The sequence below is a fragment of the Manacus candei genome, unplaced genomic scaffold, assembly GCF_025592945.1.
Source record: "Manacus candei isolate 608988 ecotype Guabito, Panama unplaced genomic scaffold, ASM2559294v1 h1tg000046l, whole genome shotgun sequence".
Taxonomy (NCBI): domain Eukaryota; kingdom Metazoa; phylum Chordata; class Aves; order Passeriformes; family Pipridae; genus Manacus; species Manacus candei.
This window is the reverse complement of record NW_026138094.1, coordinates 4,272,555-4,295,307: the sequence shown is the minus strand read 5'-3', so window position 1 is coordinate 4,295,307 and position 22,753 is coordinate 4,272,555. Positions and strand designations below refer to the sequence as shown.

Below are 22,753 nucleotides of genomic sequence, written 5' to 3'. Positions count from 1 at the left end.
GCAATCAACTGTAATTAGGTACAATAATCACCTAGTCTGAAATGCAGATGCAACGCATAAACTACTGCTGCTTCCTAATGGGCCAACTAAAGATGGCAGCAAAGGGCTTTAGCAAAATCTTCGCTTTGTTTTCGTTGCGGGTTTTTTTTTCTTTCTTTTTTTTTTCTCTCTTTTTTTTTTTTTTTTTTTTTTTTGGTTTTGTTCCGTTGCTCTGGAAGAACTCCCGCTTGCTCTGGGAAGATTTCCTACCCCTACGGAGCTGGGACCTGTGATTGTCTCTGTCGCCCCCTCTGCGGCGGGAGCCGGGGGAGGGCGGGCCGGGCGGGGGTCCGGGGGGTGCCGGGGGTCCCGGGGGTCCCGGGCTGCGGGCGGGGGTGCGCGGGCCCGAGCGAGTCAAAGACAAGGCTGTACCCTACATTCCCTGTCGTCCAGTTCAGGCTGCAAAACTAACGCGGCCCCACAGTGAGGATGCAGCAAATGCAGAACATTCCGTGAAACACCAAACTACCGGAACAGGACGGGAAACCGCGGCTCCCTAAGCACAGTTTGTCCAGGGCTCGATGGCTCATGCTGGATTCACAGACTAATACTTTGCCTCCCCCTCCACGTGAAGCGTAACTCATTGCACAGCATTAGCTCCTGTATTAAAAGCAGACACTGAGCCAATGCACAACAACAGACCATTTAATGATCCTGCATTTCAGAGCGTCTTTATTGCCCCATTTCAATACTTGAAGTATAAAAAATGTACCTAGAAAGTGTAACTTCTGACCAAAAGCTTAGACCCTGCCCTTGTCCTTCCCTCCCTCAACCCCTTCACTATCCCCTCAAAGGAAAATGAGGTACACCTGGGGCTCACCTACTGCATGGGAAAGGAAATATTTACAGCCATCACAAACTGTGTCAGTACACAACACTCAGCTGAAACAGAACCTATTCTTTATGCAAAATAAAACACAGGTGAGTGGCATCCTATTCTCTGTGCCATGATGCCATCATCAGCTTTGCAGAATTATCATTGTCATTACCCTTTTCTTTTTGCTTTTTGACTCAAAACCGCCTTGTCGTCCCTCGAGATGTGGGGGTACCGGAGCAGGGGCTGTGCCTGGGCCCCTGGGAGGGACACAGCACAGCTCCCCCCGTGCTCACCTGCACCCGAGGCACCACAGTTCTGCCTGGATGAAGCTGCAGCTTCTTGGGGGACTCAGCTGTGCCCCAGGGACCCTGTCCCATCCCCTGCAGGCCCTGGCTGGAGAGCAGGTGACCCGGTGGTGTCCCGCGGGCGGCCCCAACCCCGGAGAGCTCTCCAAACCCGCGCCATCCCATCGCCCGCCGCAAAGGCCTTCCCGTGAGCAAGGATTCCAGAGTCAAGTCAGCTTTTCTCCCAAGGCCTGCGCCCGCTGCTTGCTTGCGCTACCCGTGCGAATGGCGAAGGAAAACAAAAACTCAGCAAAATCTCTCACAAATGCCAGTGCTTTTTAAACATTAAACGACTTTTAAATTCTTTGGATGTGTGGGTCTCACCCACAAAGCAACCTTTCTAGAAAAAAGACAAATAAATTAAAGAAAAAACACACTAATAATGTCCTTCTGCTTCCTAAGTGACAAAAGTACTACCTTGAAACACTCATTTTGGCATGTACAAGTTGGGGGGAAGGGAGGCCTGGAGGGGGTAACCTGGCAGTGTTTGTAACACAGGTGGAAGTGCATGCCAAGACAAGGCTGAAGATACACCCTGCAGTCAAGAGAAGCACTCTCCTTCAGTTCATCTCAGCATCAAGAATGAAAAGATTGTAACATAAAGCTTTGGCCATTTTTGAATCTACTATATACAATTTTTTTTTAAACTACATAGTCATAAATTAAAGCAGTGATTAAATAAGTGTATACAAAAGGTAATTAAATTAAAAGTCACAGCACATTATAGAGAAAAAATAGGAACCATTTATCACAGCAGAGAATATTTTTTTTTTTTACCCTGTGAAAAGAACATCAACTAGCAAACACAAAGTATCCTAGTTGAAACAAAAGTAATCAAAGCCATGTTTCCCTTTCTTGCATTCATTGCAAACAGCGATCTTTACCCACTTTGAAACATTCCCAGGAATAAGATCTTCCTTGAGTATAACAGAGAAGTTCTGCCAAAAAAAAAAAGGAAAAAAGAAGAAACCCAAACCAAACAATATAAAAGGAAGATACAAACAAAACAACCCCTACAAAATAAATAAGAATTATAAAGCTTTTTTTTAAGTAACCTTAACAATTATCAAACTAGTAAGTTCTGCCTTATCACATAGACTCTCTATACAACATAACCCTAAAGATTTATTACTATGAGGTATTTGGAGGAATTGGTAAAAGCGATGCACGGCCTGTCTGGGCTGAGGGACTCAAGCTGCTTTGGGGGAAAGAAGAGGGAACCTTTGGTTTGTCAGCAAGAAAGTGGAAAAAAACATTTTCCTTTGGTATCAAAGAAAGTTTCATTGCATGGTTGCACGGCAAAAAGCACCACGGTGAAGAATTATTCCTTTTTTTTATTAGTGGCCTTTCTAACAGGCTGAGGTATTCAAAGAGTATAAGGTGAGAGATAAAGAGGTCAACAGCGGTTTAACACTTTGGTTCAAGCAAGGCACTCGTCCTATGAGTTTACAAAGTTTGCAACATGTTTGCCTAGAGCTTTATTATTATTATTATTATCCTTATCATCGTCAGTAGTAGCAGTTGTAGCAAGAGAAGTATTCGTAAGGTTATTAGCATTACCACTAAGAATGAAGACAAGGTTACACACTGAGTGAAGGTGAAGAAGGGGGATGAGGGGAATGGAGGTAAGAAGGAGGATGAGTTCCCTTTCCAGACCAAGGCCGTGCATGAAAAATCTTTGGTATTCTTTGGTATCATCATGTGATTAAAATCACCAATGGAAATCGAGTGAGGTAGCGTCTTTGGTTCACACTATAAATAGTAGATCTTTACACACTTTTTTTCTTTTTTTTTCTTTTTTTTTTTTTTTTAACACGTGGAAGTAGCTATTCCTTACCTTTTGCTTCTTTGTCTTTAGCAAATAGTTACCAAATGTATTGTAAAGCTAACCACACCACAATAATAAACCAGGAGGCTAAGCAAAGTCTCAAAATTAGCCCCTGGACCTTTGAATGCACCCAAACGCAGTGAGATAGAAAAGGGTAAGTGCTTTCTCTTTGTTTGCTAAATGCATAGTTTTCATCCCTATGTACAAAGGAGGAGGAAGAGGAGGAGGATAGGAGGAAGAGTAGTAGAAAGAAGGACTGTTTTTTGGGGTAAAAATGTCTTGTTTACAACTCAGGTGAGGAGAGGTGTCCTAAGACTCTTTGGTATAAGCTCAGCAGTGTTTCCGAGCCCTCTGGGCAGCAGTAGCCCCTGGGGCAGCACCCACCATCACCACGTCCTTATCCTGAAATCTCAGGAGAAGAGTGGTGCCCATGGGCAGCCCTGGGGCTGGTCTCATGCCAGGGCACCCCTGGCCACTCAGCTGCTTGGGAATTTGCTCCTGGCACTGGTTGTGTAGGAGCAACTTCTCAAGCGAAAGCCCCGTTGCTGGCTGGCTCGCTCTGGTTGGGTTTGCTTTACCTGAGTAAGGAGAGGAGGCTGCGGCCCTGGGAAGCCATGCAGGGCTAACAGAGTGGTGTGAGTCGGTCTGAATGGGGATTTTTTTTGTTTGGTTATTTTTTTGTTGTTGTTTTGTTTTTTTTATTTTCCTGGAAATCTAATAATGCCATTTACAATGGGAATGGATGCGGACAGTTCACCTCTTGGCCAGCCTCCCCTTGTGGGTCACTGCGGTCAGTTTTGGATGCAGCCTGTGAGCTGAATGCATGTTCCTAATGCCCTCTTGCCCGTGGGGTCACCTTTGACTGAAGCCTCATCTCCTGATGCTCCCAAACTGTTTCAGGTTCTGCTCCCTCTCCTAACCCTTCCTGGCAGAGTTTTAGATGCTTTTTGTTGCATTTGAAACTAATTTCCATTTAGTCAGGAATGAAATGAACCAAAAGACTGACACTAATAGGACAGAGGCAGGTTCCTTGTGTAATGTTAAACGCAGCATTAGAAGAAGCTCCCCTTCAAGGGTGCCCTGTTGAGCAATGGCACCAGTCAGAGCCAGGGAGCACCAGGTAACCTGTCCATGCTTCAGTCGGTGCAGCTGGGCAGTCTGCTCAGAGGTAACACAGCTTTACAGGTAGAATGAGCAGTTCCATAGTTATTTGCTTCACGTTTTGAAAGCAATCAAAGAAAAGTGTGTTCTTTGCCTATTCAGAGTATGAGGCGCATATTGCTTATGGGAAGAGTGGTTTGTTCCTAATGGCTTATAGAAAACCAAAAGGTTTATATATACTTAAACAGACATGTAAAAAACCCAAAACACTTAAAAGCTATAACTTGTGCATCAGTTTTAGTGTGTGTGGACGTATGTGTGCACATGTATACATACATACACCCCACAAAAATGTGTGTGCATGTACATATACACAGTCCTACTTAGGGGCTTGCATGTGTGTGTATCAGAGATCCTGAAATTGCATATTGGGTGCAAATTTAATGCTGGTATGAAAGTTCTCTTTGGTTTCAGCAAGTAGTCTATAAAGACAATACAATGAAAATACTAAAAAATGCGGCAATGTACTTTGAATTTCCCTGCATTTTTAAATTCTCAAGTTTTAAATAAATAAGGCTTTCTTTTCTAAACTATAGGTACGTTACAAAGCAGCGTTTGCTGGAAAAAACTAAACCGTTAGTTATCACTGTCCTTTATCAACTTACACTAGTGAGACTGCATTCATAAGGTACTTTATATGTGAGCTTACTAAGGATGCCATGTCAATGTCTCCGTGGGGATGGAACACTTCAAAAGAAAGCTTGCTAAAATTTAAGGTAAGCTAGAGACTCAAAAAACTCCCAGATCAGATTCTGTTTTCCTAGACAATTGCTTTGTGAGTCTTAAAGTGGGTTTAAAATACTGAAATATGGAGAAATACTGAATGCCAAAAATCTTGTTTTTATTTTACTTTATTTTAATAAAGAGATATTTCATCTGTATTCTAAACACTTAGTGGAAATTACCTGTACACCCTGAACCTTGACTAGACCCTGTCCTCTTGGGAAGTAACTGGTGCTACAAAGTTGCTCAGCTTTGGTGTCACTGGTATTTTGAGTGGGCTTCATCCCCAAACCAGTATCTGGTACAGTTGATAGTGTTTGGATTCTAGTTTACCTTGAATTTTCCTTTTTCTTTTTTTTTTAATTAAAAAAAAAAAGGTTGTAATTAAGATTACCTATTTCTAGTCCTTGCATTGGGCCTATGACTGCATATTTGGTTACTTTGGAATTTAATATACCTAGTATAATTACTACAGTAATTTGAAACACCGGTTAGAAATCTAACAGGCACATGTATGGTTTTTAAAGTCTATTTTCCCCTTACACTAAAATTTAATATGCAGATGTTGCACTCTTTTCTTTTTAATTTTATCAGAGTAGGAACGGGATGATTTTTCTCCTATGGGTCTGTTAGCAACAGAGCATATAAAGCTTTTCAGCTACAAACTTTAAACTATTTCATGCATTATCCTGACTAATAGATGAGCAAGAAAGAATGCATGGGACAAAAGCTCAGCCTGCTACACACAGATACGAAGCCACAAAACATCAGGCTGTGTCTCAGTGTCATGGGAATTTTGCTCTTGAATTCAGAGGGATCACAATTTCTCTTTCCAAAAGCACTACTAGAGCTCCTCTTGGAGCTCTTCCCACCAGCATTACCTGATGTTATACCACTGTTTTCAATAGGAAAAGACCACAAGCCTTCCAAGCTATTACTATTCCTTTGCCTGGTAAAGTCAATAGGTAAAAAAAAGCTCACTAATGTCAATGAGTATTGATCAGACACTGAGCCCTGTGGTTTTGCATCTCTCAATTCGTTTCATTTTTGCATACTGAGTGCCTCAGGTCTCCTGTTCGCAGGCTAGATGGCAGAGCTGAGCCACATTGAAATACAGCGCACGGTTCGCGCCGGGCTTCCAGCACTGCCAGCCTGGGAGAGCGCCTGGGGATGCAGCACGGCGGCTCCCACAGCCTCACACACGGCTGGAACACGTGGCTCCTTTTTTTTTCGCTCCCGTTGAAGTCAGTGACCAAAAGGCCCACTGAGTTCAGCGGCAGCAGCATCCCATCCTCAGTACCTGTGCTCTGCCGGGGGCTGCGATCTCCTCGGGTGACATTCTTTCTTGCCAATCATGGAAAGAAAACGATAATGTGGTTTTACTAATTGCAAATAACAGTCTTGATTACAAGTTTTATGTGTTATACAGTTAGATTAGTTTATACCTATAACTCTACATAGTATTTTGTGTAAAAATAGCTTTGGAATATTAAAATCATTGCAATAAAATACCTGCAATATAATTATTAAATGTGTTCTTTGGTAGCTAGTCGATTTTTTTTTTTTATGGATGGAATAGTTTTCCTTTTTTAAATCTGAACATTCCTTAACAAACAAAGAGAATGCACTGGTTTAGGTACCATTCAAAATTTCTTTGCCTAGTTTGAACTTGTTCCCGGGCGTTGCACCGGTTTAAGTTCAAACTGTGAAACAGCAAAAATCACACTACCGTTCAAAGGAATTCAGACGACTCCACGCTCTGTCAGCTGTGCCATGGCACAACCCTCTCTGAAGACCAGCCCTGACTAAGTCCCTAACCACCGGTGTGTACGCAGTACAGATACACTATACACCTTCATGGCAATTGCTGTGGAAATGAAGAGCTGTATCCAAAGAGATGTCTGTTCAATGACAGGAAATCACTATGCTCCAAACCACTAAACAGCCAAGTACGGTGAAGATGATAATGGGCAAAGGTGTAAGACCAGTGGTCTCTTTCTCTTCTCTTTGCATTCTGTTTTGTTCCCTCCGTTTCGCTTTCTTCTTCCTCTCTGTTTTTTCGCAAGTCGTCATCCTACTAAAGTGTGTGTCTTAGAACAAAGTCATAATGCAGGTGAAATAAGTCTTTGGTTTCTTTGGACTTATAAATATTTTTTTTTTCAAATAGTTCTAAGTATAAACCTGCTATTTTGAGGTCCTGGTCTGTATTTATTTATTTATTTATTTATTTTTAAAGCTTTTCCACCGAGGTTTAGTTCGTGGTTATTCCTTCATGCTTTGGTACAAGTGCTTGATGAAGAAGATGAGTTGCCTGAATTGGAGCTGCCCTCGTCTTGCCACTTATCCAGACTCCTCCTCCGTGCATTCATGAAAAAGTTGCTGACGGTGCTCAGCTCCAACCCGAGCTGCTGGGAAATGGTGATTTGTAATTCTTTGGATGGACGCTTATTTTCCTTGAATATTGCATGTAGAGTTCGACGCTGGACATCAGTGAAGACCAACCGAGGCTTTTTGGGTGTATTCCCTCTGTCCTTCCCGTGCTCTTGTTCTTTCCTCTTGCACGCTGCAAGAAAGGGGAGGACAGTTAGAGAGGGCTGGCAGAGGAGCACACGGGCACACAGCACAGGACAAACCAGGGAAAAAGGATCATTCGTGCCAGCTTCCAAATTTGAAGAGGATGTGTGACACTGATTTTTCTAACTCATTATGAACTATAAAAAGTATGAGGAATAAAAGTTAGAAAATACCTTTGTTGTTGTCTGCTAAAACTCAGCAAATTCTATTACTGAGAGCTTACACTTTGATAGCACCCACTAGTGCTGGGAATTTAACTATTTAATATCTCTATGAGGAAGAGGGGAAATACACTGAACTCTAAAGTAAACCTTGCCCATATTTTTTACCTTCATTAGTTGCTTTCAATCCATTTCTGTAGCTTTTTGCTGACTAAGGAATAAAGAACTGTGATAAACCAGGGTACTACAGGCAGATGTATTCTGAACAAAATAAACATGTTTTGACATGAAAAACAATGGTATAGTAAATTTTCTTTATAGAATTGCACCTTATTTCATCTATCATCCCTCCTTTCCATTTCAGAATGTTATTTTGCTCTACATTATTGAAGGTTGCTTGCAATTCGAAATCTGCCTCACAGATCACCTTCCAGGCAGGATCTGATGGGATGTGAGGAAGACTCCCAGATCCCCCTGTCAGCCTTTTACTGTCTGCCAGCTCATCTTGTTAGCATTTTGCTAGATAAAGGCTTCCCTGGGAGGACAGACTCCTCTGTCTCACTTTCAGAAGTGTCTGAAGTTGTCTGTTTCCCCTTTTTTTTCTCTAACAATGTCCTTTAATAACAATTGAGAGATGTATTTCTGAAGGTGATATGAATGTTCTGTCTCTGAGCCTGTCTAGTCCTGGTTTCTGTGGAGACCAGTGCTGATCATATGAAGAACTTTGTGCAGTATCTCCACCTATTCCATGGTTATTGGAATGAAAACAGCAAATTACTTTACAAAGGTTCTTCCTACAAATCCCATTGTTACCAAGCGCCGGCCTGCAGTTGGTAACAAAATTGCTCGAGGGAGGTGTAAAAATACCTTTTGTACTTGAGAAATAGGAACTGCACAGATCAGGATCCAGGAGCTGCAAAGGCTCCTTCTGCTGGCCCAGGGAGGCCAAGGGACCAAGACACTGGTGGCTCAGCCCCCTCTGAGGAGAAGCTTTTGAAGAGCTCCCTAACAATATATATTCCAGCTACACGTTCTTTCATAAGTAATGACACATCAATCAAATAGTCTGGGATTCCAAACTCATATCTTCAAGAGTTATTTTTATCTGAAAACCTTTGAAGAATGCTTTGAAGTTACATCCTGATCTGTAAAACTGGGGAGCTTCTGGGCTGAAAAACAGGTTTCCTCATGTACACAAGCCCCTGCTGAAGTCAAACTGCTGAATTCACGGTGGGGATTGGTGCCTACTGAAATAATCTGCATCCCCACTGGAAGTTAACATTGGCAAATCAAGAGTTAAAAATATTTTTTCAAGAATAGTCTGTTATTTACTGACAAATATTAAGAATGAGGAGCAAAGAAGATACCAATAGCATCTCAGCCTTTTTTACACCTCTAACCGTTTGACAATCAGAAATTCCCAGGAAAGCAGCTGCAGGAGCTTGGCTCTGTAACAGCCTCAGCCTCCAGCTTTTACTTCCCCTTCTAACAAGCCTAGTGCTTAATTTCTGCTCACACTGGTTTACACCTTCCTTTTTCCAAGACTAAACAAATTTCATCTTCCACCTAGATACAGATCATAATTTGTCACAAAATCCTAACGGCACAAATAGCATGATCCGAGTCAGCACTGTGCAGTCCTTCAGACTGAATCATCACATCCCAAATGACAGTCACAGCAGTAGGTACAAAGCTAGCTCAATTAGCCATGCGAGCCTCTGGGGCTTCAATCACAAACTAATACATGAGTTCTCTGAAATAGTACAGAATAACAAAAAAACAACCATCTGTTGTGAAAACAGTTTGCATTATCTTCCTGAACTTGCACTCATTTCCTGAAATATATTATTCCTGAACAACTATTTCCTTAGAAAATAACCCAAGAATTACAATATACCTTGTTTCTCAACTTCAGTTGTATCAGAGACCTCATGATTACTGCTAGAGACATCACAGAAGTAAGAAAAAAGTGCTCATTGCTGAGGAGAAGAAAATAAAACCTATCCAGTCTATGATACAAATGAGCCCATTTCAGTATTTTGTGAATAAAACTTCATTTTTCTCAAGCCCATCAGAAAGCGAGCATTGAGGTTCCTGTGGTGCTCCCCTTCATTCTGCAGGCCAGAGTGAGCTTTATTTTTTTAACACACTATCATGTTGGACTGTTGGTTTCCTCAGGCTTGGTTCACAGCTGGTGGGAACAACTGGTGATACACTCTGGCTTAGCCTATGAAATAAGTCAGTTCTTGTCCTCACATCCAAGTTGGAGCAACTCTGCTTTGGATTCAGGACTAATGATGCATTGGTTCAGAGAGAGAGAGATTGGCTCAGTTGCAATGTGGGACTGTACCTGAGACACAGAGACCCACATGGAATGGGTTCAGTCCTTGCTGGACATGACACACCCACCCCAGTGGGTGAAGTTGGGGCTGCCAAGCAGAGACCCCCAGCTTAGCCCTGATCCTTCCATCCCCTTGGTGCCTGCTGAGCCACATGCTGGACCTGTCCCTGCCCAGCACTGCTTGCAGAGCTCTCTTCCACCTTGGGGAGACCGGGAACAGCTTTGGTATCTGGATCATTTTTAGGCAATGCAAAACTTGTTTCTTTTTCAGCTCTACTCCCATTAACATTTGCCAGAGGTAGATTGAGGGCAAAAACTTTCCAACATGCTCGGTTGTTCCAAGAGCCCTTGCAGAGACAGCACTGCCAGGCCTCAGGTTGTGAGCAGCAGGGGTGGATACCACCTCTCATCTTCTGCCTTGTCCAGACTCAGGAATATTAATAGCACTTAAAAATAAATAATGGCGATAATGAAAAACCGTAATAGGGTTTCCTTGCGATCGTTTTCCCTGCACTGGAGCCAATCAATTTTAATAATAAATTGTAGCTTCCAGCTTGCCAGAGAACAAATGTACACCATGGGATAAAATCTGCTCCAACGTGAGAGTGTATCCAGAGCAGGCACAGAGACCAGCCAGCTCACACTGCGAGGGTGGACAGCAGCTTGAGCCAGGTCACACTCAGGCACAGTAGCTATGCCTGCTCTGTCCAGGTCCTCCCCTCATGCCAGTGAGGGTGTCTGCTGAAGGCAGGCTCCAGAGACATCAACTGAAACGCTTTTTTGGAAAAGCACCAGACCCTGTCTTCACAACAGTTCATCGCACACTTCATCTCGGTTTTACTTTATGTAGGAGAAGATAATAACAGTAATTTGCACTGATGTCCTTCTCTTCCCCTTGCCCTTGAGCACCGTTAACAGACACCCTCCCACAGCACAGACACTGAATTGGGGTGCTTTGTGGGGTGCTGTGCTCCCCAGAGGGGTGCACCTCTCCCCCAGCAATGCCTGCTCGCAGGCTGCCCTCGCTCCCTGCTGCAGACAGCCCTGCTTTGTCTCCAGGCTGCCCTGCCTGAGCGATGCTCCATGTGATGCCTTCTGAAAAAGCCTTTTAAGAAAATCTTGTTAGGAAAAAAGCAAAGCAGAGGATAAAGAAAGAGTTGCCCTGACTCTGGCAACACACGTGCAGATACGACATTGTAATATTATCAGTGCCAGAAGGAACCTTATAAATCCACTCCTGAACTCTGGCCTGTTCCAGTCACTTCCATCTTCCTCTGCCCTGAGCAACAGATATTTTTGACACTTGCAATTCTCCTGACACAGTCCATCAATCTATTTTTGTCTCCCTTTGTTCCTTCTAAGTCACCCGAGGGATTTGGTCAAGTAAACTTGCCAAACCTTGTAAGATCTGTACATCTCACTGAGGCCCAGCTGCCTGGGTCTGCTACAGATTTGTGGTCTCACCTCTGCAGCTCCAGTCTATTGATGGTCTTCTGCAGCACCTGGCTGTGTGCAGCACAGCGGGATCAGTCCTGCTCTGCCAGAGGTGTGAGCAGGATTGTGCCCCCTATGAAAATGCACTAATTGCATCTTTAGGTCGAGACAGTGAAGAGGATATTCTGCCCACCTGTGATGTGAACTACACTGTTCGGTCAGTCTAAAAGTCAAGATTACAGTAAGCTCAGGTGTTAACCCTGACACTTGATCTAGTCTTTCATCCCTAGAGGGTGTATTTCTTTTTAAAATCTGAGGCAAAAACCCTGATTACCATAAATCAATTTTCAGGAGCAGTTGGTGTGTGCACGTGTGCCTAGCTGTTTCTGGCGAACACAAATTTTCCTTCCTATAAACCAGAAGCAAAGAACGGAACTGGTAATGCTCTCAATAAAACTGATATCTGCTGGTTTGGTTTGGGCATGTAATAAAGTATCACCACAAATTCTGCTGGCTGCTTTTCTTGAAAAGTGGCACTGGAGCAGGGGGAACAACAAAAGAAAATTCTACTTGGGCAAACCCTGCCCCAAGCCCTGTGGGTAGTTTTGATGGCAGAGGGCAACTCTCCCTGTGAGAGGCATTGCTCAGCTGGTGGCCCACTGTGGTGCAATCACTGAATGTGCAGACACTGAGGAAGAAGATGGATTTGGGTGGTTTCAGACCTGGCACTGGTAGAGCTGTGCCCTTACAAGCACACCAACAGGCACTCTGAGGGTCACAGTGCTCACCAGCTGCCTGCAGCAGTTCCCACAGCTCCAGGACAAGTGCATACAATGGCCACAGCCAGGATTTTGCCTGTACAAAGTGGTTGGAAGAGGAGCAGGGATGCAGCACAACAGGAGGGGAGTGTGCCTGCCTGACTGCACCACAGCATGGTATCACAGCTGCTTTTGGAAGGTGAGGGTACAGCCCCACCGGTGCCTTGGCAATGAGTCTTCTCACCCTGTGGAGGAGGAAGCCAGCTCACACGGTGGGTCTCTGCTTTCAGGGAGTCCTTTTCCCCTCTGTTTGCACACAGAGCTGGTCCAAGAGCAGGATCTGGACACCTGCACAACAATGTCTCCAGCCATGCTGAATTCAGAGCCTGTTGACATGGAGAGGAGATGCGTGCTGGCCACCAACAAGGGACACAGGACCTTTCACCCTGAGGTGATGGGCCACATTTCCAGCTCTGGCCTAGGTCACTGCTGACCACAAGCCATTATTACTTGATGGCCATCAAGTACCCTGCATGAGATGATGCAGTGGTCTTGGTTCAGCTCCCTGTGAGCAAGTTCACACCATGCTAATTCCCATCACATTTCACACTGTTTGACACCAATTAGTGCTGTGGCTGGGAGGCTGAGCTGGACACTATGGGCAGAAGGAGTCTGTAGGAACCTGTTTTGTAGCTGAAATGTTCATTTTGGGGAAAAAAGAGAATTGAAGATCTCTCATGACTGTAGTCTCAGCTCTGTCTTGCCTGAGGATGCACTTTCTGGTTGCTTCACATCAGAAGATAAACTCAACACTGAGCTCTGGGGTCTTCACCACCACCCTCACTTGACTGGTTTAGCTTTGAGGACTATCTCACCCTTAGTCTTCATGAGCATTATACTTGCTTCAGACAGGTAGGAATAAAAAAAACAACTGCTTTACCCTTTTCTCAAAGACCCCAGTGCAAGGTTCCTAGAAAACAATGGGGAGCTTACAAGCCAACGGCTTTGTTACTGTGGGTTTAGAGCAGTCATCCTTCCTGTGAGTGGGAAAACCCCAAGAAATGGTGCAGTCTAGCTCAAAGAATTGCCAACGAAAGCTCTGCATTTCTATATGTGCCATGGGAGAAACAAAGAGGTATATTTTAGACTGACTTGAGAGAACTCTCAGGAGTTTTGTGATGATCATCTGTTCCCCCTCCTCTCACAAAGCCTAGTTTTTTAGTTATCCCAACTTCATGTGTACAGGACTGTCTTAAAGACATAAAAAGTCCTTCCAGATGCCTCTCCATATATGTATTTTCTGTATCTCCTGTATCAGGTTATATTTTCTAATATCTCATATAAAGGCTGAGATGTGTCACAGTTCAGACTGCAGGTGTTTCCATATACTCAGAGATCTTTTGATTTGTGCCTCATTTCTCTGCCATCAAATCCAGGGAATACTCTTTTGTTGTTTCATAACATAAAGAGAGATGAACACATGTTCCTATATGGCAAGCTCACAGAATGACATCAGCCTGCCAACACACAGATCCCAGCTGAGCCAGAATGGCAAACACCTCACTCCTGTGCACTGTATTAAAATGAGTGACCTTAATTTGCTGCCCCTGGAATAATGAAGTGAATCTGACTGAGGAGTGCTGACTCAGCACTGGGGGATAGGGGGGTTTACACAAACTTGGTGTTGATGGATCTGTAACCACTTCAGCGAGTTGACATCACCACTACAGAATATGTTGCTAAGTGGATCAATCACGGGAAAGCACCCGATTTTCCTGCGGTATCATTTGAAGTAAATGTTAAATTTCTTTAGCTGGGTCTTTAGTTAACCATATTACTGTGACAAATATTTCTTTGTCTAGCATAAGTAATTAGAATTTAATCACTTAAACTGCATCTTAATTACCTCAAATGAATTGAAAGGACATTTAATAGCAAAGATTAAATTGCCTTAATGAACGATTTTTGCGACTACATCAATATTTTAATCGCGTCAGCCGGGTCCGGCTTCCCCCCCGCAACGCCGCAGCGGCACAGGCAGCCCCCGGCCGCTGGATGGCCCCCGCTCCCCGCCGCCCGCGGGAGGGGGTGCGCACCGCACCGCATTGAACTGCTCCGCTCCGCACTACACCGCATCCCACCGCACCGCTCCGTGCGCTCCGCACCGCTCAGCACCTCTCCGTCCCGTGCGCTCCGCACCTCACCGCTCCGCATTGCACCGCACCGCTCCGCACCTCATCACCGCTCCACTCCGCGCCATGGGCTGCGCACTGCACCGCATCGCACCGCGCCATGGGCTCCGCACCTCATCTCACCGCACCGTGGGCTCCGGATCGCATCGAACCGCACCGCATCGTACCGCATCGCACTGCGCGCTCCGCACCGCGCTATAGGCTCCGCACCATGGGCTCCCGCACCGCGCCGTGAGGTCTGCATCGCACCGCACCGTGCACTCCGCACCGCGCCGTGCGCTCTGCAGCCGCGCTGCCTCTCCGTACCGCACCACTCCACGCCGCTCCGTACCGCACCACTCCACGCCGCCCCGCCGGGGAGCGCCAGCCGCTCCGCAGCGCTCCGCTCCGCTCCGCACACCCCAAGCTGGAACACGCTGCCCGCCCCGCTCCTCAGCCCGCTCCGTGCTCTTCACACCACCCCGCGCCATCAGGGAGCGGCTGCCCCGCCCCGCCCCGCCCCGCACCTCCCTCGGGCAGGGCCACAGCCCCGCCCCGCCCCGCCCATCTCCCGCCCGCGCGGGTTCGCGGGACAGACCCGGGCGCGGACGCCGAATTCAGCTGTGGGACTGAATAACCCGTCAAGCCGGGTTATTCTGTCCCTTCCCGCGGTCCCAGCCCGGGGCTCTGCTGCAGCCGCCGAAAATGGAGTTTCTGAGCAGTTGCAAATCTGTTGCAAAACCTTCACTGGAACACTGAGGGTGGAACATACTGAAAAACCTGGGCAGCTTCCCTAGTTCCGTTCCCAAGGACCCGACTGCCGGCTCCCGCTTCCCCAGTTTTTAAGTTCTCGGTTAATTCCAATATATTCAAAATAACGAAATATGTCTCACATGAACAATAAATGTGTCAGTGATGACATAAAGGAGTTCCTCCATTTTGGGGGGCATCGGAGCAGCCGTATGGCAGCCTGTGCCGGGGAGGGGATGGAAAGGGGCTGCGGGAAACCCGCCCGCATTAACTTCACCACCTGTGGGTCCCTTCTTACCGACGAGTTTGTAATGCATGCCACAACGTGTGCATTCTTCTGTATCCCAAAAATATCCAAAATCTGAGCGCGGGCTCACTTCAGTGGCTTCTGCACCCAAGCACTAAGGAAGAGCACCCCGTGCCATCTGATTTAATACTTTTCACTATCTGAAGCAGCAGCATTTCTAGCTCCACCAGTCAGCACCCACACACGCCAGAGCCCTGCTCCACATCCTGCAGCATCTCGCGGTGCTGCTGCGGACACCGGCGGAACAGCATCCATCCATCGCGCCTTAATTGCCGCTTAGGCTGTACAGAAAATGTCACCACTGAGACTTCCTATCGCCCTAAAATGGGAAAAAATGAAAACTACTGTTGCGCTAATAAATTGTTCCTATAAATTAAGCTTTCGGCATCATAAAACTGACTTCTTCTTAAGCAAAACGGCTGAAGTCAGCTGCGTTTCCAAAGGCAGTCTGCAAGCATCGGTCACTTCTCAGTCCGTGTATGATTAATCCAGATAGATTTGTGTTTGAAACGTGAATCAACATTTATCGATTTGACCATGACACACTGCCATGCTGGGTCCCTCTCAGTCCTCAGGAAAAACTCCCTTCGATGCCTGCAGTCTTCAGGCGAAAGTCACCAGCAAATCAGCAACAGCTCCTGCGCTTCAGCCACCTTAGGACTCCCTTGAAACCAACTTGTCCCTTGTGTGGAGCTTATTCGAACCCTTCGGCTACACAGACAGGTGAAGGCTGTCTGAGGCAAAGCAGAACCTGTCGTTTAGTGCCGGTACAGGCAAACCCAAGCACAGACTCATACCTGGCCTGCGCGTTTCCAGACGATTTTGTCTCAATCCGACCATCAGGCTCCTTTCCGGCCCTGTAAAACGCAGACCGCACACGCCAGCACCCAGCTGCAGCACCGGCAGCGCCCGTGGTCCCCACTGGTGGCATCTGCGGCGGGCACAGTCCTTGCGCCACGCACCTCTCCTCTCCTCCTAGGGCATCCCGACCACTCTGTCTTGCAAATTACCATGCTGGGGGGAGCTCGCTTCTCCTCTGGCCACGCACCAGTTCGAAGGGACCCATCCCCAAACAGGTCCCCTCGAGCCGCCCCCGCCGCCGCGGCGGGGCCGCTCAGCCCGGCGCGTCCCGCGGCACTAATTGCCGGCTGCCGCTGCGTACAATCGATACGATGCTGCTCCCCATCGGGGCCGGCAGCCGCGGGGCAGTCACCAAGCACCTGCGCCCGGGCTGCGGGCGGCCCCGTCCATGAACCGGGAGCGGGGGCCGGCCCAGCCCCGGCCCGCGCGAGGCTCGCCCGGGAGCGGGGCCGCCGGGGCGGAGGCGGGGCCGGTCCGTGCCGGAGATCGCTGTCCGCGGTGCTGAAGTCAGGCCGGGCTGCGCTCCCGGGAATCAGCGGACGGAGTCAGCAGCGGGCCCTCCACCCGCAGGGCTCCCCGGACCCATCGCCTCCCGGCCCGGGGAGCCACCGCCGCCGCCCGGTGCAGGAGGGGTGCCCGGTCTGGCGGGGCTGCTCCCACCCGCCGGCGGTCAGTAGATGGCGCAGAGGCCCCGGGAACAGAGGGGCAACGAGCGAGGGCTGCGGGGGACGCGGTGGCTCCGGCCGGTCGGGGCGGGCATCGCGCCCACAGCCCGGCTGCGAGACCCCCGGGGCGGCCCCGGCGGTGCCCACGGGCGGGAGCGGCCCTGCCTTGAGCCTGTTTCATCCAAACGGCAGCGAGGGTGGGAGCGGGACACGGCCCCCCGGTGCCGCCCCACCACGCGGCGGGTAATTAAAACAAACAAACAAACCGAACGAACGCACGAACGAACAAACAAGCAGGAGCCGAGCTGCGCTGCGGGGGCGGGGGCTGCGCGGGGACGGGCTCGGGGCGGGCCCGGCCCAGTGTGGAGGAACGCGGCTCGCCCGGCCCCGCTCCTCCTCCTCCCGCTGGGCAAACATTAACGAAGGGCAAACGCGGCTGTAAATCAATCCCGCCGAAGGACACGGCCGGCAAACAAGTGCGTCCCAGGCTCCCCCGAATGCGCACCGGGCGCTGCGGCGGCTGGCACGACCGCGCCTGGGGCATCACGGGGACTGTTCTCCTGCCCTCCGATCCCACCGGGACGGGGCACCTTGCCTCGGCCCAAGCACCGCGCCGCTGTCACCGCTCAAGATGCGCGGGGCCAGGCTCGGGCCGTCCCCGCGGTGTCCGGGCGGTCCGCAGGGCCGGGAGGGGCAGGGTCTGTCCCCCGGGCCCCGGCCGCGCTCGGAGTGTCGCCGGCGAAGGCCCCGGTCGATGCCCTCCGCCTCCCTGATGCAAATGCGTTTATGCAAAGTCCCCGCCGGGTAAATATTAAACAGCCCCTAATGAGGCCACAGGGGCCGGGGCGGCCCCGACCTTCCAGGAGAGCGCGGGGGCGGCGGCGGGCGAGAGGTGCAAACGGCGTCATTAGATTTCATATTTAATGTGGAAAACGCTCTGATTACTCCATCGATTTCTCTACAGTTAATTTGGCGAGAATTTCTCGCCGGCTTCCCAAGGCTTCGGCTTAGCCGAGATTCACATCGGGAGGGAGAAAGGATAAGAGGAGAGGAGGAAAGGAGGTGCAGCTATGAAAAATACCATTCAGGTCGCAGGCAAAGATCGAGCAGCTTTGGAGGGACTGCCTGAGCGCCGGTCCCCACGGCCCCTTCCCCGCTAACGCCAGCCCGGGGACCCACCACGGAGGGGCTCTTCGGGACGAGCTCGCTCAGAGGGCTCATCTCAGCAAAGCAGCAACCCCTCACTGCAGATCCTAAGGAGACCTGGGGTCTCCTATACCCCTCTCGTCCGTTCCCGAAACGTGTCTCTGCCCCGTTTCTCCCTGGCTGCTGCCCTCCCTCCCGACCTGCGGGCAGCCCGTGCGGGACTGGTGGACAGACGCGGTTCTAACAATAAATGGCTCGAAGCAGATTATTTTTCCTGAACAAGACGAGTCGGGTTTTTTTCCTTCTTTATCCCTTCTTGTTTCCTCTCTCATACACACACACACGAAAATAACCTGAAATAAATTCACCCTTAAATCCCAGCAGGCTGAACAAGTGATGTACTTTTTCTTTTAATTATATTTATTTTTTTGGCGCCCCTTCACAGCCCTTCCAAATGTCAGTGAAGGCGGGGGGGAGGTAGGGAAGACTAACAGAGAAACGGTCAAATAGATAAATATTCAGTGATAGAGAGGAGAGAGAGAGTGGGACAGACAAAGGAAAAGAGAACAGAGAAGAGAAGGGAGATGGGAGGAATAAGATGGAGGCTGGAAGAGGTCAGCTTTGCAATTAGCAGTTCTGCTTACATTTCAAGAGACAGCCCAGGAAGTGTCAAGACCTCAATCCTGCTTCCATGTAACTACCAATTTTTCCTCTATTTGTCGGAGCTTCTGTAATCTGGGAGGTAGGAATCCCCCAGGGATGGCTGGAAGGGGCAAATACTCAAGATAAAGTGCTAGGCGAGACCGCGAGGCCTAAAATAAGCTGGCTCCATCCCCCTCACTGCCTGTCGGTTGTTGTCTGCAGGAAATCAGAAAGGGAAGAAATGAAGGAGGCTCTGGGTATTTATCTACCTGATAATTCTCTAAACGCCCTGGAGTGAGTTATAATTTTGACAGTGAAATTTAATTTGCACCGGCCGCAGTAATTTATGTTATTTTGAATTGATGTTCATACATCAATATCAATCGGGGCAGATTTTTTTTTTTTTACCACTTAGTAAGATCATCGCACATTTAAAACCTGCACGAAAAATAAAATCGATACTTTATGCATTTACATACGGGGGGTCTCCGGCAGCGCGGGGGCGCGCGGGGGCGCGCAGGCTGCGCGGGGAGGGGCGGGGCGGGGGGCTTCCGGGCCGCCCCCATTGGCTGGGACGCAGCGTTATGCAAATGCCCACGTGCTGCCTGCGCCCGGGTGGGCAGCGCCGGGCGAGGCCGCGGAGCCCCCGGTACGCGGGGACAGCCCTGCGGGGCCCGGCTGCGAGCGTCTTTTCCCTCCCCCCCCGGGCTGCGAGCCCCGTTTCGCCCCGGGGAAGACGTTTCTGCAAGGTGCCAGCTTTCGGGTTTCATCGGAAAGGGAAGGCGGAATAATGAGGCTTTGTCTCTCTAACGGGATTACCGGGATCCGTTTATGCTGAGGTGGTTGGAGGAAGGGGCGGTTTGGGGGCAGAAGCGAACAATGGGACCCTCCGGACCCGGCAGCTGGGCAGAGCACGGCCACCTCCCTCCTGCCCGGCCCTGCAGCAGCTGGGGCTGGCAATGCTTCCCGGCTGACAGCGCCAGGGAAGGGATGCCAGCAGGCTCCGAAGCGAGGGGTTGTTTCCAGTATCGATCTATGCAAATGAGATTCAGGTCGACCGTATTGTCGTAAAAATACGCTCCAAATCGAAGAAAGTTCGCCTTAGCAATCGTTACGGGGATATTGGAAACACAAACTCCATCCTCCTCTCCAGGGTAGCACCAGCAAGACGAGGGTTTTCTCCTGGTGGGGTGGCTGCTGAGGAAGGGAAGGCGGAAAGGGCATTTTCTGAGAACTCAGACCTTTGAAACTGAGTCGCAGGAGTGGAAGCCAAAGAGAGCAACGTCCTCCCACTGGCGAGCACCGGGGAGGATGGTCCTGCCCCGGGCCTTTCCTAGCTCTGCTTTAGGTTTCAGGAACGGGTAGGTTAGCTGAAAATAGGTACGGAGCACGCTGGTGGCCCAGCTGCGTCCTCGCACGCTCGGGAAACGGTTCCAAATTCCCACCGTCGTGGTAGCCGAAAGCACAAGACCGGTTGTGCTTTTGAAAGGAGAAAGATTTGGCCCTTCCCTTATTTTTGTCTGTGAAACGGATCAGTGACCCCGGCTCCAACTCGGATTGACTGTCTCGCGTTCTCCAGGGACAAATTAATGGAGACCTATCACTTAATTAACAAACCCTCACTCACGGTATATTAAACGCCGGCTCTGCACCGGGAGCGCAGACGGGCGGGTTTGGGGCAGCGGGGCACAGGTACGGACCGGGACGGCCATGTCCGAGCAGACAATACGGGACCCGCTCGGAACTACACCGGACAGCAAGTGCCGAGAGCGGGGTGAAGCACTGGAGCAGCGAAGCCGCGACACGGACGGCTCGTCTCACGCAGAGACATCCACGCGAAACTCAAACTCCGCGGCCTAATGATAATTACAACCAGTAAAAAAAAAAAAATAATTAAAAAATCTAACGATTTTAGCCAACAGCGTTTCTCAGCCACCGCTCACCCGCCGGGCTCGGCTCATTCGTGCGAAACCCCTGTCCCAGCTCACCTAACCCGAACGGGCCGCTGGCCCCGAGCCCCACCAGCCGCTGCGACCGGAGCCCGCCGCCCCCGACACAAAGCAGACACACCGAACGACTCCTCTCGGCGGGGCATTACCGGGACTTCCCGCACCCCGCCCGTGGGCCCCGCACCCCGTCCGTGGGCTCAGCCGCCAATTCAAGCATTTCCGCCTCACCCTCCGCGCTCCGGCAGCGCTCCCGCCGGTGCGGCTTTCGGCGGCGCCCCGTTACCGGCGGCGGGCGAGCCTGGCGGGTGCGCCCCGGCCGGGGAATGGGCAGAGCCGGGACGCCGCAGTGCGCAGCCCGAGCCCCAGCTCGGCTTTGTCTGGCAGGCGGGAGCGCGGCGTGCAGGAACCGGACAGTGCCGGTGCGCGGAGCCGGGAGAGGGAGCGGGGAGAGGACAGAAACGGAGCGGCGGAAGGGGGGGTCGGGGCTGCTCTTCAGGGGCAGGCAGGGATTGGGGCGGCCTGCCCAGGCCCGGAGCCCCGCCGCCGCCGTGCCCCGACCACCCCGCAGTGGGCTCACCTGCAAGCCGCAGAGCAGACATCCGCTGAAACTCCGGCTCCTGGAGCCACTTCCACATCCTGCGGAAGGTCTCCCGGCCGGATTTGAGCTTGCTCCAGGGCTTGGGGTTCCTCAGCAGGTCTGAGAGCGTCCCTTGAGAGCGGCACAGCACCCTCTGGGCGAAGATAGCCTGGGGGATGCTGTACCGTTTGAGCTCGGTGGTGATCCTCTGAGCTACTTCTTTGGTATTGATTTCTTCCATTTGCCCTGAATTACTTCCACTGTTGACCTGCGAACCAGTTACAGAAGGGTTTTGCTCCCTGGCAGAGCCCAGGATCTGCCCGTGGCTCTGGGCATTCAAGTGGGCATGGGGATGGTGTGGGATCCCGTTGATAGGCACCATGCCAGCGGAGGTGGGGGTGAGGTGTTGGTCGCCATGCCTGGCTAACATGGCAGGGTGGTGGGCTTCAAATCCATTTGGGGTGAGCATTTTCTCGGCGGGCATGGTGGCACTGGGGTGAGCGTAGTGGGGCAGCCCTTGCTGGGAGTTGTGGATGCTCCCCAGGCCCGATCCAGACAACGGAGAGAGGCTCTGCCCCATGCCGGTAACATCCTTGTGGTAGGGGGTGTAGAGATTGTTCATAGACGCCAGACCCCTCTCGTCCCGCATGAGCGTGAAGCTGCCGCTCACGTTGCCCGGTATCCGCTGGTGGGGATGGTGGTGGTGGTGATGGTGGTGGTGGTGGTGAGGAAACTTGTCCGAGACCGTCGAGATGGGAGGTAGAGGCTGCAGAGGGGTTAACGTGGTGTAGGTGCTGCTCATGCTCATGCCGGGGGGTGTCTCGCAGGCCATGGTCATGGTGGGGTGCAGGGGGCCCGTCAGCGCGTGCTCGGGCGGCCGGTGGTGGTGGTGGTAGTCGCCGCCGTCGAGGATGGACGCCATGCCCATGGAGCGCGGGTGGGCCGGCAGGTGGCTGCCGCGGTGGGCCACCGCGCTCCGGTGGTGCGGGCTGCCGCTCATCAGGTCGGCGGCGGCGGGCACCGGCTCATGGCTCACCCCGTGCAGATCGCCGATGTTCTCCATCGCCAGCTGCGCGTTCATCGTCGGCCGTGCGGGCGGCGGGACCGCACATCTATCTGGTGGGCGGCGGGGCGTCCCGGAGCTCTTGGCGGCGGCCGGTTGCTCCCGCGGGCAGGCGGGCAGGCGCTGCGGGCTGGTGGAGGTGCTGCTGCTGCTGCTGCTGTTGCCGGGCTGGCTGGCTGGCTGGCTGGCTTTCCCTTTCCCTTTTTTTAATTTTTTTTATTATTATTATTATTTCGTGGCAATGTATTTATTTGGTTTTTTTGTTTTTTGGTTGTTTTTTCCCCCCCCTCCCCCGCTGCTGGCTGGCGCCGCCGGGCCGGTCCTAGGGCCGCCGCTCCCTCAGGCCGGGCCCCGCAGCCGCGGCCGCGGCGGGTGTGTGTCCGCGTCCCTCGCCATCCCCAGCCATGGCTCTCTGTGCGCGCCGCGCTCCCGCTCCGCTCCT

The 22,753-nt window shown here is 50.6% G+C and overlaps 1 protein-coding gene across 4 annotated transcripts; it reads right to left on the bottom strand.

Moving 5' to 3' along the window:
• Window positions 1-139: 139 nt before the first annotated feature.
• ONECUT1 (one cut homeobox 1) lies at window positions 140-22,753 on the bottom strand. Of its 4 annotated transcripts, XR_007906098.1 has the most exons (3): window positions 21,249-22,752; window positions 20,350-20,578; window positions 19,837-19,919 (listed from the first exon to the last, which is right to left on the bottom strand). XR_007906098.1 is itself a non-coding variant. In XM_051796572.1 (2 exons), exons 1-2 carry the CDS (start codon window positions 22,327-22,329, stop codon window positions 7,183-7,185), a joined length of 1,374 nt encoding a protein of 457 aa, XP_051652532.1. In that variant the 5' UTR covers window positions 22,330-22,747; the 3' UTR covers window positions 140-7,182. The 4 variants fall into 4 exon arrangements, 3 of the variants coding, with proteins under 3 accessions (XP_051652532.1, XP_051652533.1, XP_051652534.1); XM_051796572.1 differs by lacking the exons at window positions 19,837-19,919; window positions 20,350-20,578 and adding an exon at window positions 140-7,475 and having other exon boundaries at window positions 21,249-22,747; XM_051796573.1 differs by lacking the exon at window positions 20,350-20,578 and having other exon boundaries at window positions 16,901-19,919; window positions 21,249-22,753.